This window comes from Leucoraja erinacea, chromosome 15 (genome assembly GCF_028641065.1).
Source record: "Leucoraja erinacea ecotype New England chromosome 15, Leri_hhj_1, whole genome shotgun sequence".
NCBI classification, from domain to species: domain Eukaryota; kingdom Metazoa; phylum Chordata; class Chondrichthyes; order Rajiformes; family Rajidae; genus Leucoraja; species Leucoraja erinaceus.
In genome coordinates this window covers 17,303,416-17,319,007 of record NC_073391.1, presented here as the reverse complement: position 1 = coordinate 17,319,007, position 15,592 = coordinate 17,303,416, and the positions used below count along the sequence as shown (strand labels likewise).

General features: G+C 43.5%; 1 protein-coding gene across 1 annotated transcript in view; it reads right to left on the bottom strand.

The window, feature by feature from the left end:
* Positions 1-15,592, bottom strand: part of si:zfos-911d5.4 (uncharacterized) — a 192,172-nt gene that overhangs the window by 169,329 nt on the left and 7,251 nt on the right. The window contains exons 2-3 of the mRNA XM_055646767.1: positions 12,900-13,064; positions 11,144-11,244 (exon numbers count right to left, since the gene is read on the bottom strand). Of these exons, the coding sequence (XP_055502742.1) occupies positions 11,144-11,244; positions 12,900-13,021 (223 nt within the window). The 5' untranslated portion in view covers positions 13,022-13,064. The remainder of the gene's footprint in view (positions 1-11,143; positions 11,245-12,899; positions 13,065-15,592) is intronic.

Genomic DNA, 15,592 nt, shown 5'->3' with positions numbered 1-15,592 from the left:
ATGGACTGGACTGACAATTCTCAGAGCCAAATGGCCTGTGCAGTTAAACGCTACTTTAATTGTATCCAGCAAGGCCATTGGAGCAAGGAGTGCCCATGCCGGAGACAAGCGGGAGGGGGTTATCAGTAAGAACAAAGGGGAGGTTGGCAAGGAGATCGAGGACAAGGGAGGTGCACAGACGTCTCCCAGGCTGATTCATTTTCTCAATGCTGACTAGCTAACTTAATGGTGAACGGTGCTACACTGACAAGGAACCCGTTCTGGTATTACAAGTTGCGGGAAAACAGTGTATTGTCATAATGGATACAGGGGCATCCATGTCATCCATTTAGTCCACTCACAACCTCCCCAAATCCGACAAGACTCAGAGACTATCTGGATTCCAAGGACAGATATGCCAGTCAAAGTAACATACTGGAACAAGGCTGTACAGCATCAGTTTGTAATCACCACAGGGAACAGCAGAGTATGCTGAGGTGCCTTCGGAATTGTAGCAGGACTCTGAGGTTGCCATGCATGTAACAAAGGAAGTGAACTTCCCATTTCATGCAAAGGATTTAGGAATTATCTTTAAGTAAGCGATAGGTCTGGCGAATCCAAACAGGAGCCAGGAACAAGAACCATCTAATAATTGTACTGTTCAATTTTATCATCCACCAAGGAAGGTTACTACACAGTTACGCTATCATCTGGGGAGTGAGGTAACAGAGTATGTGGACCCACAGGTGTGGGCAGAAAACTCTACTCAGGTAGGATGCGTCCAGATTAACCCCATCGAAGTAGCTCCCCAGAAAATGCAATACTGCCCTCTATATGACAGTACCCGCTGAAGCAGCAGGCAAGCTTGCAATTTAAGTATTGTACCACCATAAATCCGGCATCCTTTCTCGCCAAACCACCGGAGGAACAAGCCGTCAGGACACGACTGCATGTCTGTGATTAAAGAAGATACCTCTGTTCAGGAGGATTGACAGATATTCCCATGATAAACCCTGACTTAACTCTGTATGTAGATGGGAGTGCTTCAATTGGACCACTAGGTAAAAGACTTTCAGGATACGCAATTATAGATCAGGATGGCATTATTGTGGACTGTTTGCCCTGATAAGAAAGAGCCTGCATCTTAGGGGAGACCTTGAGAATAAACGTTTATACTGACTCTAGATATGCTTTCGGAGTGGTCTGTGACTGGTCAGTTGTGGAAAAATAGGGGATTCTTGACTTCAGCAGGAACACAGATATCCCACCAGAAATTGGTATCAGACCTGTTACAAGCCCTAATGTTACCAAAACAAATTTCCAAGAAGCTAAGGAAGTGTCCCAAGGTCGCAGGGTGGTGGTACCTAAAATGATGAGGCAAATTAAAAGTATAGATAAAGGCAAGTCTCCCTCGGAAAAACCAATGCCAACCATCAAAGATGTCATTAGATTACAGGAGGATGCTCCTGGCCGAGATATAGAAATGTGGAAACAGCTTGGTTGTAAGTTGATTGCATGTCGGGATTATGGTTACCCCGGCAGGGCAAACATGTATGTCAGATGAACTCGCGATGTGGGTTATTGAATGTATTCACTTTGTATTCACTTTGCAACTTACTGTGGTGCCCGAGCAACTGGTGATACACTTCCAGATACATGGTGGCACCCAAAGTTGCAGACTCTGGCTCAGGGGATTAGTAGTCGTTGTCTGACCTGTCAGCAATATAACCTCAGGAAGGGTATAACCTGCAGAAAAGGGAGAACCTCCTTACCCATGGGTCCCTTTGATACCCTCCAGATGGACTACATTTAGTTGGAAAGACGCAAGTTTTATAAATATGTATTTGTTATTATTGATAAATGGATTGAAGGTTATACCACCGTGGACAACAAAGCTTCTATGGTTGTTAAAGTACTTGTGAAAAAAATTATATCCAGGTATGGAATCCCAACTGGGCCGAGTTCAGATAATGGCCCTCATTTTGTGGGAAAGGTGATCAAAGAATTCTGCGTTCAGATGGGCACCCAACAATAATGACATTGTGCCCATCGGCCACAGCCTGTTGGACTCGTTGAACGAGCCAATCAAACATTGAAAAATAAACTTGCCAAATTACAGATGGAAACAGGGACCAATTGGTTTAAACTACTGCCTGTGGCGCTTTTCCAGATGCACACCACCCCAGCAGGGAAGGCTCGGCTGAGTCCAGCAGAGATTGTTTATGGCCGTCCACTAAGAACACCATGGAACCAGTATACTCCAAAGGCTGTTCACTTTCATCACATGACAATGGAAATGACTAAATATATTTTAGCGTTAACCAGGGCTTTGAAAGATCTACACTGTAACCACTACGTCTAAAATTGAACCTGGTACTTATGTAATGATCAAGAATTGGACGAGGAAAAGAATTAACATGCAGTGTGAAGGACCTTACCAGGTCCTTCTAACAAGCCCTACCGCAGGTAAGGTGGAGGGGAGGGACGCATGGGTTCACTGTGACCACTGTAAGATTGTCAGTCTGGTGCCTAAGATATAAAGTGCTAACCTCTTCTTTCTTTTAAGAAATCCCTTTCTAGGATACATCACGAGAGACATACCGCTGTTGTTCGCCTATCTTGGGACATGGATAGCCATCGGGTCTGCGAAAGAGTATGCTGATGTATACTCACCAATGATCACCAATGTGAAGGAGATGCACTGCAATATGATGGCGAGAGCAAGGAAGGAGAATCATAATTATGGAGTATTGTCATGTTATCGTGCTCCTTGTTAATTTGAGTATGCATGTCAAAAGGAGGGAGTAAAAGTCCCTTTGCCTATTTAGATGAAGGGATTACAAGTAACATTAGCAGATTTGCTGATGACACAAAGTTGGGTGGCAGTGTGAAGTGTGAGGAGGATGCTGTGAGAATGCAGGGGGACTTGGATAGGTTGCGTGAAAGGGCAGATGCATGGCAAATACAGTATAATCTGGGTAAATGTGAGGTTATTCACTTTGGTGGCAAGAACAGGAAGGCAGATTATTATCTGAATGGTGTCAGATTAGGAAAAAGGGAGGTGCAACGGGACCTGGGTGTGCTTGTACATCAGTCACTGAAAGTAAGCATGCAGGTACAGCAGGCAGTTAAGAAAGCTAATGGCATGTTGGCCTTCATTGCGAGAGGATTTGAGTTTAGGAGCAAAGAGGTCCTTCTGCAGTTGTGCAGGGCCCTAGTGAGACCACAGCTGGAGTGTTTTGTGCAGTTTTGGAGATCTGGGCTTGTATACTATGGAGTTTGGAAGGATGAGAGGGATTCTTATTGAAACATATACGATTGTTAAGGGTTTGGACACGCTAGAAGCAGGAACGGGGTACTGAAGTTTTGTTTTAATGTTCTTCGGTTTTGTTTTATGTGGGGGGGAGGGGGGAGGGGATCGGGGGAAACTTTTTTTTTTCAGGTTCTTACCTTCCTGGAGATGTGATACATTTTCGGATCACATTCTCCGGGCTCTGCAGCCTACCATCGATGGAGCTGGAAGCCTCCTCGGACTGTCGTGAACCCCACCGCGGGGCGTGGACTTAACATCGGAGCTGATCCCTTGCCTGGGATCGCTCCCACCGCAGATATACCATCAAGAGCTCGCAGTCTCGGGAGAGGCTAGTCGTGAGCTCCAACGTCGTGGAAGGTTCGACCAACCCCGACGCGAGGTTCGATGTCCTGGCGCGGGGGAACTGACATCCCCCCGATGCGGGAGCTGATCGCCTCGACCCGGAGGGCCCAAACGCCGCCGGCTACGGGAGTCAAGATCGTCGCGTCAACGGGGGCTCGTGGCCCACGACCGAGGAAGACCTAAGGGAAGGACTTGAACTTTATTTCGCCTTCATCGTGAGGAATGTGTAGGAGTCACTGTGGTGGATGTTCATGTTAAAATGTGTTGTTGAGAGATCTGTTGCTTTAATTGTATGACTGACCTGGCCAATGAAATTCCTCGTATGTTGCAAAACATACTTGGCGAATAAAGTGTGATTCTGATTCCGACTGTGGATGATCAGCCATGATTACATTGATTGGCAGTGCTAATAAGAGAACAGTTGGATAACATGAAGGAAGCAAGTGACTGGGGTAATTGGGGCTTCGGAAGCTGGTCAGACTGGCTAATCAACATGGCCATGAACCTAGCTATTGCGATTATTTGTATTTTTGTAAGATTAGTAGTTGTAAAATGTGTATTGGGGAGAATGCAGACAGCACTGGAAGGCATAGGTGCTCCGAGAATGTTATTGGTAAAACAGAATGAAGTATGTGATGAAGAAAGATTGAGTACGTTGATAGGGTGCAGGAAAAGTTTGAACGATTGGGAAGGATAGAAATAAGTAGGAACATGGGGAGCTATCATTGAATGATAAAAGGGTGGAATGAGAATATGCAGAACTGGGGATACTCTAGGATTAAAGGGTTAAGTATTCTGTTTTTGAAGATCAGGGGCTGATTGAAGTTAAGTTTCACTTTCCTTACTGTGACATTATTTTCTTGGAAAATATGTGATGTTCAATGCTATTGTGATTGGCTAAGATGTATTATGTTGTGTATGATTGTAATTGGGTGGAAAGATTGTCCCCACCTATATAACCATGTGATACTGTAGTTATTTGTCTAGAATTACCACCCTTTCTAAGTTACCTCCCACTGTATTAATCATATTTATATGCTAATTCCTTTGTTTGCACACATGTTTTCTCCATGATTCACTGGGATAGCTTCCCTGGCCGGTACAGAGAAACACGGTCACCTTGATGAAATAAAGGAGATTTAAAGTATTCTAGTCGGTGTTTTCACTGAACGGACTAAGGGATAGAATTACCGGAATTATCAGTTGCACTTTATTCTTTTGAATGGTCAGGGTCAATTCTGGTAAAAATGTGAAGTTATCAGGATTAATGTGTTTTTGACCATGAGCATGAAATGGATGAGTACCAATCAGTAGACTTTTATGTTCACCACACCTGATTTTCTTTTGCACTGAATTCAATGGAGAAGAAAATCAAGTGACTATTAAACAGGCTGCCTATTCAATATTACCTATTTTTGCCACAAATGTGAGATATATTACCCTGAAAATTGTCTATTTTTGAAAGAAAACTCAAAGTAGTAAACAAAGAACTGTATATATGAAGATTCAACGGGCAGAAAATATTTCTCATAATAAAAAAGAGCAAAATGTGGCACACAAGCGGAATACTGAATCAGAAGAAATAGCTTCAATTTACTACATGGTGTATTACAAAGATACAAAAAATCTGAAACTTTATTATATTATTCCATTCCACTCTTATTGTAATGTCCTTTCTTAGGATCTTCATTTACTGGTAATGTAAGTTTGTAATGATCTGACAAAATTTCCATTTGGATAACTCAAACTTCATCCTTCTTCTCCGCATTCACTAGAGAAGCACAGGATATGATTTAGATATTTATGACAACCATAAACCTGATCTGTAAACAGATTACTTGAGGTGATGTGATCAGGTTAAGCAAATTGCTTCTCACTTTAAGAAGAAAAAGAACTTTAACAGATGTAAGTTTTAATCTTTATAAAAAAAAGGGTTGCATACCTATTTGCATGGTATTGTGAGAGGCAGTGGAAACCGATATCTGCAATTGTCAGGAAGGTTTTGAAAAATACTGATTCCAAGCGGAAAGTTGACAAGAGTATGGATAACAAATTAGTTGAGAGGCACCTGCATTATTGCATGATTACCTACGAGAAGATGGGTTAATTCAAGATTTGGTTATGAATCTTTGCACTTTCTTTATTTTTCTTTTCTAGAAGGTTGTGTACAGTGCCGGATTTACCTATAGGCTTGGTAGACTGAAGTCTAGGGCCTCAAAATCTAGGGGGCCTCCGGCCAAGGTGTATAATATTTTTGACCTGGCCAATGAAATTCCTCGTATGTTGCAAAACATACTTGGCGAATAAAGTGTGATTCTGATTCTGATTGTGGATGATCAGCCATGATTACATTGATTGGCAGTGCAAATAAGAGAACAGTTGGATAACATGAAGGAAGCAAGTGACTGGGGTAATTGGGGCTTCTGAATCATATAGGCCTTTCTTACATATGCGGTCACAACGCACTGTAGTCTCTAAACAACCCTTTAGTAATTTTCCTTGCCCTCCATTTCAGAATAATACTGCTTTAAGCCGATAATTCGACACTAGCACTGGCAATAAGTACATTTTTAAAAAGCGCAGCTTTCCAGCCCCATATCTCATTGGCCACGCTCGGCTGCACATCGGTGTCAATCTGGTGGCACCGGGGTCAGGCAAACTTTCACACGTGCTCCAGTAAGCAGCGATGGCGGGTGCAAGGAACATCTTTGGATACTTGCAGACTTCAAAAAAGTCAAAACTCAGGGGTAAGTAGGAAAGTGCAAAGATATTTGAACTAGGAGGTTGGCAAGGAGCACAAAATTGCTGGAGAAACTCAGCGGGTGCAGCAGCATCTATGGAGCGAAGGATACACAAAATTGCTGGAGAAACTCAGCGGGTGCAGTACACAAAATTGCTGGAGAAACTCAGAGGGTGCAGTTGGCAAGGAGCAATGCTTGGGGTAGAGCTGATAATCGTTGCTAGAAACCTACTGTGTAGTGCTGTGGCTGCCACTGTCAGGTTAGTAATAAAACTAAGCTTATTTGTAGCAAAGGTTTTTAACAGTGTTCATTTTAACATTTATGCTCCCCCCCCCCCACCCAATCACTGCGGTATTTAACAATAACATTTTATGTCCTTTAGAGAAGGAATTACGAATTGCGGAATTTTAAACACCTGTCATCATCCTTGGTTTTACTCAAATTATTTAAAACACTCTTCCATCGTCCTCTAGTCGTGGGGGTGGGGGATTGGGAGGGGCCTCACAAGTGGAATAGCCTAGGGCCTCTCTTCATCTAAATCCGGCACTGGTTGTGTATTTGCAGATGATTCCATCATACAGTGGGGAAAATCCACATGAGCCTGACCACCCTTTCCTATCTTAACTACAGTAGAGGACATTCAGAGATACAAGGAGGGAGGGCAGTATAATGAAATTAATTGCAAGGAAATCTTTTCCGTTATCTATAGAAAGCTAACAGCATGTGGGATAGTTCAGTTGAAAAGATTAGATGTATTGAAGAAGTAGGTAACTGAGCACTTGAGTTTGAAAATTATAGTAGGATAGTGGCTGCAGTGGGCCACTTACGACAGCACAGGCGTACAGTGGTGCAGCTGGGAGAACTGCTATCACACAGTGCCAGAGACCTGGGTTCGATCCTGAATGTGCTGTCTGTATGCAATTTGCACGTTTTCGGTGACACTGAGTGGGTTTCCTCCGGGTGCTCCAGTTTCCACCCACATACCAAAGATGTGTGGGTTTCTAGGTTTATTGGCCTTTGTAAGGGTGGTGTCCGTAAATGGGACAACTTAGAATTTTTTTATTTTTTTTTTTGTTTTTTGTTTATTTTATTAGAAGTTAATACAGCACAAAACAGTACAGTGGCACCTAATTTTAGGTGCCAACTATGTAATACCGTAATCCATTCTATGTACAACCTCTAGTTTTACGTTACAAGAAGGAAGTAAGCAGAACAAGAAAAAGAAAACAATAGAAAGGGGAAAAAGTGGAAAAATAGATGGTAGAGAGTAGAAAAACGTGAAGTGTGTATATAAAAAATAAAAAAAGGAAGAGAGAAAGTGGAAAGTAGAAATAGAAGAGAAGGCCCCTTAAAAGAGAATTTTTCAAATCTGTATTCGGAGATGTAGATCTATCCGCGTCATGAACTGAAATCAGCAATCCTTACGGCACCGCTGCATCACATGATTCCAAAAAGTCGATGAAAGGAGACCAACTCTTTAAGAATTGGTCATATTTATCTATTAGTCAGAGTCTCATTTCTTCAAGGCGTGCTATGTCCATCATATTCCTAATCCACATTTTAACAGTTGGTGTGGTTGTATTTTTCCAAAATTTAAGTATCAATTTCTTTCCAATTATTAACCCATAATTAAAAAAAACATTTTGATCTTTATTTAAATTGGTATCTTCTCCTATTATTCCAAATATAATCCATTCCGTTTTGGGTTCTATTCTTGACTTGAAAATCTTTGTAAATATATCAAATATATCACTCCAAAATTTATTCAACTTTGTACATCCAACAAATGAGTGTGTTATATTAGCGTTTTGAAACAAACATTTATCGCATCTGGGAGAGACGTTTGGATAAAATTTATTCAACCTCGTTTTTGAATAATATAGTCTATGTAATAATTTGAATTGAATTAAATTATGTCTTGCATTAATAGAACAGTTATGTGTATTCATCAAATACTTTTCCCATCTATCCTTCGAGATCTTTATCATTAGCTCTTGTTCCCAATCTTCCCTTAATGCTTCTGTTGAGGGTGATTCTCTATTTAATATATTATTATAAAAGTATGATATTAATTTTTGTGAATCAGCCTTAATATTCATTGCTTCTTCTAAAGGATCTAAAAATATAGTTTGAAATCTATGTGTATATTTCTTCATAAAGTCACATACCTGTATATATTTAAAATATTGATTATCCTTAAATTTAAATTTTAATTTTAATTGTTGAAATGATAACAGTTTGCCCACTTCATACATGTCCCCTACTTTCCTAATCCCCAGTCTATCCCATTGTTGATATGTGTTGTCGATGAGAGAAGGTTTGAATGCGGGGTTGTTCAATAGTGGGGTTAGTACTGATAAATTATTTAATTTCAAGGATACTTTTATTTGTTTCCAAATTCTTATTATATTGTGAATAATTGGGTTCTTCTTATATATTATACTATTCAATTTAATCGGTGAGAGCAGGATCGTTCCTATATTGTGCGGATAGCACTCCTCTTTCTCCATTCTTATCCACTCCAACTGCTGAGTGGAACTATCCAGCCAGTATATTATGTTCTTAATATGCACTGCCCAGTAGTAATATATAAAGTTAGGTAATGATAAACCCCCAACTTAGAATTAGTGTGAATGGGTGATCGATGGCCAGCATGGACTTGGTGGGCTGAAGGGCCCGTTTCCATGCTGTATCTCTAAACTAAATTAAACTAAACATATGCTGATGGAGTTAGATGAACAGTGTGGGAGGATGCTCATGAGGAATAAAACATAGTACATATCAATTAGAGACAAACTGATGAAGTAGTTAGGTCACTAAATATTTCAGGTTTTAAACCAAATTTGTCAAAATGAAGTGTTGTAATTTCTTCAGAACTACAGGTGCACAACCTTTTATCCGGTGTTCCGGAAACCGAAAAACTCCGAAAACCGGCCATTTTTCCAGGATGTCGTCTGCACACCAAAGCTCGCGTTTGGCGCCAAACTTGACCCGAAACGACCCACGGTCAACCCAGGTCTGTACTACTGTAGCGGCTGCCTCCTCCCCGGAGACCGGGGAGACACTTAAACATCTGTAAATCATTGCTTAAATGTTACTCAGTTAGTTTGGAGGGCTTTTATGGGAAGGGGGGGGTGAAGGGGTAAACTTTAATTCTTAGTCCCCTACCTGGTCGGAGAGGCGGGGAGCGGTCAATGCCTTACCGGGTCGCCGTGCTGTAAGCTCCGCAGCGCTGTGGCCGCCAACTCCCAGCTGGGGCTGCGGGCGTCCGGCCGCGGGCGGCGCCGGTTGTAGCTCCGACCCCGGCAACTCTACCCCTGGCTGCGAGGCGCTCCAAATCCACCGCCGCCCGCGGCCGGACGCCCGCAGCCCCAGCTCCGCGAATGCTGCGTGTCGGCAGCGTCACAGCGCTGGGATACCAGCGGGGAGCGGGCAATGCCTTACCGGGTCGCCGTGCGGTAAGCTCCGGAGCGCTGTGGCCGCCGACTCCGGCGGTGTGGCCGCCGCTGGATTTGGAGCGCCTCGCAGCCAGGGGTAGAGTTGCCGGGGTCGGAGCTCCAACCGGCGCCGCCCGCGGCCGGACGGAGCCCCCAGCTCCGCGATGTTGGGAGTCGCCGACCAGGTAGGGGACTAAGAATCAAAGTTTCCCCCTTTACCCCCCTCCCCCTTTACCACCCACCATCACCACATAAAATCCCTCCAAACTAACTGACTAACATTTATGCAATGATTTACAATGATTCCCCGGTCTCCGGGGAGGAGGCAGCCGCTCCAGACTTTTCAAGCCGCCCACGCTACTTTCCTAATCTAATCTAAAAATCTTCCATTCGGAAATCCGAAAATGTCCAAAATCCGACAAGTGTCTGGTCCCAAGGCTTTCGGATAAAAGGTTGGGCACCTGTATTCTGCTCTTTGCTGTCTGAATCAGGAGTGGGGAGAGTGAGGAAAGTTTGACACCAGGTTTTCTCAAGCACTGCACAGGCACTGGAAGGCAGTCTGTGCGGTGGGGTCTGCGGGGGAGTTGCAGCTCCAGAAGATCGGTCTTTCATTGATTAATTTCAAATGTGCTAATTCCCAATGGGTAAAAGCATCATTTCATTGAGAATACTACTGATGATCCACTATAGAGCACATGCCATTTCACCAGTGTTTTTAACAATGCTCCTCCAAAGTTACTGATGATAATTGGAGGAAGGATAAGACAATGTGACAGTACTTGAATCTCTTCTTCAACATACTTTTTAACCAATGTAAAAATCGTGTCCTGAACATAATGGCAGCAATATTGCAATAGAAGAAAAAGCACATGCTTATACACTCTATTACTTCCGTAACGTTTTAAATGTGCCCTGAAGCCAACAATCGATTTATTATTGCAAGATTACAAAGCAGTATTCAATGCTTAAACTTCACCCACCTGGTGAAAATTTGACTAATTCAAAAATGTGATGCTCTTGATGTTAAAATAGTCTGAATACTTAGTTTTCCACGTCTTATAACTTTAATTTGGTTTACATTGATGATTTGGTATTACAATTGACATCTGCATTGCTTCTTATTTGTTTGTGTGTACACAGAAGCCAGAGAATGTCATAGTGATCAAGAAAACAAACAACTGGAGGAACTCAGCATCTTTGCAGGTTAAGGGTTGGTTGACATTTTGGATTGAGACCCTGCATCAGGATTATTGGAGTGTGGGGTACATCAGCATGCAGCAGTGAGCCCATCACAAACATAATGAAAAAGCTTAGTTCTCTAAGATATGTACCTGTGAGGATGACAACATTGATCTCTTCTTTCGATTTCTGAAACTGGTCTGGGACTCGCAGATTACAAAAAATTGCTTCTTTTGCCAATCCACCAAGCAATCTTTAACAAAATATACAAAGTATTATTTTAATGACAATGCATTTTCATTCATTCTTAACTTGTAGAATTGTATTCTCATTGTTTGTGATTGATGTGGATGCTGCCTCGTATGAAGAGATCTTGACTGATTCCTGATTCAGCAAATGCTTAGGGGATGTAGCAATTAGTTGGTTATATGAAACATGATTGAAGTAATGGTCAAACAAGATTTTTAAAATTTTGTTACATTAACTATTATCATTAATAATATGGGCAGGAAGGCGTGAGTGAACCAGGCACGTGCTGTGAGTAATTACTCAGGGTATGCAGTCAGTCGGCTTATAAAAAATCTTAAACCGTGCGTGCGCAGATTGGTCTCTCCGTAAGCTGTCAGTCGACTTTTATAAAGTCTTCAAAAGCCAAATCTCTTAATAAAGTTCCTGGCAATGAAAACGCACCCCCGTTTTGAGTTGCTAAAATACGCTCAAAAAAATAAAAATAAAGAAAGCAATTTGCCCAAGACTTCCAAATCTCCTTCATTCTGAATTACTGAATGGGTGGGGGGGTGGAGGGTGACGGCAGGTGGAGAGATGGTGGGAAGAACGAATGCACATCGGGACACGTTGAATCAGTTGTTATCTTATTGAATGACAATATTTGTTCAAGGGACCAATTGGGGGGAGAGTTCCTTTCACAGCGTGTGGGGAGTCTGGCCAGGGGTAATGTTGCGGGGAGGGCAGGAGCATTGAGAAGGAGGGGGTCGGGAATCATGCCAGTAACTCACTCACCGCTGCCGTGGCGTCCGGGCGCGGAGCCACCGCATTGTGGCCGGGGAGGGAAGCAGCTCGGGACCGGCCAGTGGAACTGGACGCCACCTCAGCGCCTTCTGCCGGCCCGCTCACTTCTGGCAGGGCTCTCCATCTGAACATCTCTCACCTGCCGCATGCCGGCTTCGCTCTTGTCAGCCGCTTCCCGCAAATCCTTAAATTCCGACAGCTGAGTAACCTCAATTGGTCCCTTGATCGCGCTGTTGGAATTTAAGGAATTGCGGGAAGCGGCTGACATGAGTGAGATCTCTTAGGTAGTCATTATTCTTCCATGCCTTTACTATTTATATTTAATAATTACCATTTTATAATTTTAGTCAGGGTAGGCAGTGCCTTCCTTGCCTACCCTGACGGCACGTGCCTGGAGTGAACCAAGGAGTTGCAATGGGAACAGTTTCTACAGAAAGCAGAAATGGGGAGGGAATGGGAAGATGTGATTAGTGGCAGAAATGTTGGAGAATGATGTGTTGGATGCGAGGCTGGTGGGGAGATAGGTAAGGACCAAGGGAACTCTATTTTTGTTCCGTCTGGGAAGATGGGAAGCGGAAAGCAGAACAGAAACGGGGGGGGGGGGGGGGGGGGGGGGGGGGGTGGCATAGTCCAGTGGGAGAGCAGGTTTATGTTGTGCTTGCAGTAGAACACAGAGATATGCTGAATACACGCACATAAGATACATGCCTCGATATATTACATGGGATGCATTAAGTGGATATCAAAAATTCCTAAACAAATAGAAAGCAACTAGTTATAGTCATAGCTACATTTTCATTTTTTCTACCAATAATAATTTAATACTGGAGATCAAAAAGATTGTAACCGATTAATAATGTTGTTAATTATGGACCTAACCTTAGCTGTAAAAGAAACTTCTGAAAAGCTTGCACTTCAGTAAGTTTTTCTTCATTTTCAGGAAATTTTGTTGGGCCACATGCTTGTTGAACCTGGACTAGGCGGCTCTCCAATTTGAGCATCTTTACATTTAAACTTGATAGCAGAAAATCTATATTAAAAAAACTGTACAAACAGAACAAAATAAAAATTACATTTTATCTTTTTATTTGATATTGAGAAAGGCATATCATAAACATAAAGGGGACTGCTGTCTAAATTGAGATGGCTGCCTAAGGCCTGCTCAAGTAACATCCTGACACGTTGAATTCACAGAACAAGACATCATAGACAATGTACCATCACAACCCCTTGTCTCATGACAGAATAGACCCACATGGGTGGCATGTGATGTACAGATGGGAAGGAGTCGTCTTAGAAATTTTCAATCTCAGTACCAAAGCCCATTGAGTCGCAAGGTAGTTGGTCAAACGCAGGAAAGAAGCCTATCATCAATTGTTCTTCGTTAACTGAAAAAACAGTGCTCCTGCATGAATATGTCAAATCAGAAGTGAAAATAGCAAGAGCTTTGGTCTATTGTCTTTAGTATCCATAATTAATGGTTTGATAGCATCATCAATAGATGTTTGCCATTGCTGAAAAAGATGAAACGGTAAGCAAACCAACAGGGCAGGTACTCTTACAGAAAAACTACACCTAGCAATGTCCTACAGAGCCCCAATTTGTTACAGCACCCTTGGTTCTCCAGACCATACACTCACAGTCACTTACCCTACTTCAAGAAATACATGCGCCTTGGCATGGCTCAAAATTAACGGTTGCCCGGTTGCCAATGGCCACCTAAAGTCACGCCGGGCAACATAAAATCCGTGTGATTTTGCCTGGCTTGGCGCCCCTATCTATCGCTCTCTCTCTCTGTCACTCGCCGACTCCACCCGCCATCCGTGACCAGGCCGCCGTGTCTCCGCTCTCCGGCCGCTCCTCATCCGCCGGCACGGCCGGCCGCCTTGCACATGGGCGGGAGAGGAGAGAGAGGGGAGAGGGGGAGAGGGGGGGGGGGGAAGAGGGAGGGAAAGAAAAATAGAGAGAAAGAGGGGAGAGAGAGGGGGAGAGAGGGGGAGAGAGAGAGAGGTGGAGAGAAGAGGAGGGTGGAGAGGGGGGAGGTGGAGAAGGGGGAAGGGGGGGGGTAAAGGGGGGGGGAGGGGAGGAGAGGGGGGGGGGGGGGAAGGGGGGGAGGAGGGGGATGGAGAGAGGGGGAAGGAGGAGAGAGGGGAAGGGGGCTGGATAGAGGGGAAGGGGCTGGAGAGAGAGGGGGGGGCGAGAGTTGGAAGGGGAGGGGGGGAGGGTCAGGGGAGAGAGGGGGGGGAAATGAGTCCCAATGAAACCCTTACTTGCAGCAGCACAACAGAATATGTAAACATAGTACTCTGTAAACAATATTATAGACAAGAAAACCACACACACACACACACAATTAATAAAGTTCTATCGCAAAGTCTCATGTGTGTAGGAAAGAACTGCAGATGCTGGTTTAAACTGAAGATAGACACAAAAAGCTGGAGTAACTCAACAGATCAGACAGAATCTCTGGACAAAAGGAAAATATCACGTTTTGGGTTGGGTCGTTAAAAGGTTCCTGCACACCTTTGGAATGTGGAAGGAAACAAGAGCACCTGGAGAAAACCCATGTGATCAAAGGAAAAAGGAGCAAACTCCATACAGACAGCACCCATATTCAGGATCAATTCCGGGTCTCTGGCAATTTTAGGCAGCAACTTTATGGCCAATGTACTGCCCCATAGTCTTGAACTGAATTAAAACATACAGTAGCTGTAAAAGGGGACATAGCATCACTTAGAGATTTAAGACTGAAAATGGATAGCTTCTTTTTTTTTAGTAACCAAAGTTAACAACGTATAATTTTTTGTGTGTTAGAAAATAAAATATAGTGGCACAGCTGGTGGACTTCCTGCCTCACACACCAGGGATCTGTGTTCGATCCTCTCCTTGGGCACTGTCTGTGTTGAATTTGCACATTCTCCCTGCACGCACGTAGGTTTCCTACCACATCCCAAAGATGCATTGGCTTTGTAGATTAACGTGTAAAATTGCCCCTAATGTGTAGGGAGTGGGTGAGGAAAGTGGGATAACAGAACTTGTGTGAGTAGGGAAACAAAAATGCTGGAGAAACTCAGCGGGTAAGACTGCATCTATGGAGCAAACGAAATAGGCGACGTTTTGGGTCGAGACCCTTCTTCAAACTGATGTGAGGGTGCAGGGGGTGGGAAGAAGAAAGGAAGAGGCGGAGACAGTGGGCTGAGGGAGAGCTGGGAAGCGGAGGAGTTGAAAGCAGGGACTACCTGAAATTGGAGGTCAATTTTCATACTGCTGGGGTATAAACTGCCCAAGCAAAATACAAGGTGCTGCTCCTCCAATTTATCGCACGAGTCATGCAAGCCGTCTTAAATGACCACCTAAACTGTCATTTGGCAACCTAAAAAGCTGCCTAGGTTGCCCAGCTGGCAACAGGGAAAAAAAGTTAAGCGAGAGCCCTGTGCTCTCCACTGTACACCTGTAGAAGTTCAAGAGGATCATCTCTGACATAACAAATCTCCTTAATCTTCTCAGGAAGTAAAGTTTCTGTGCTTTCTTTATAATTGCAGGAAAGATCTTCGGAAATATGCACATCCAGG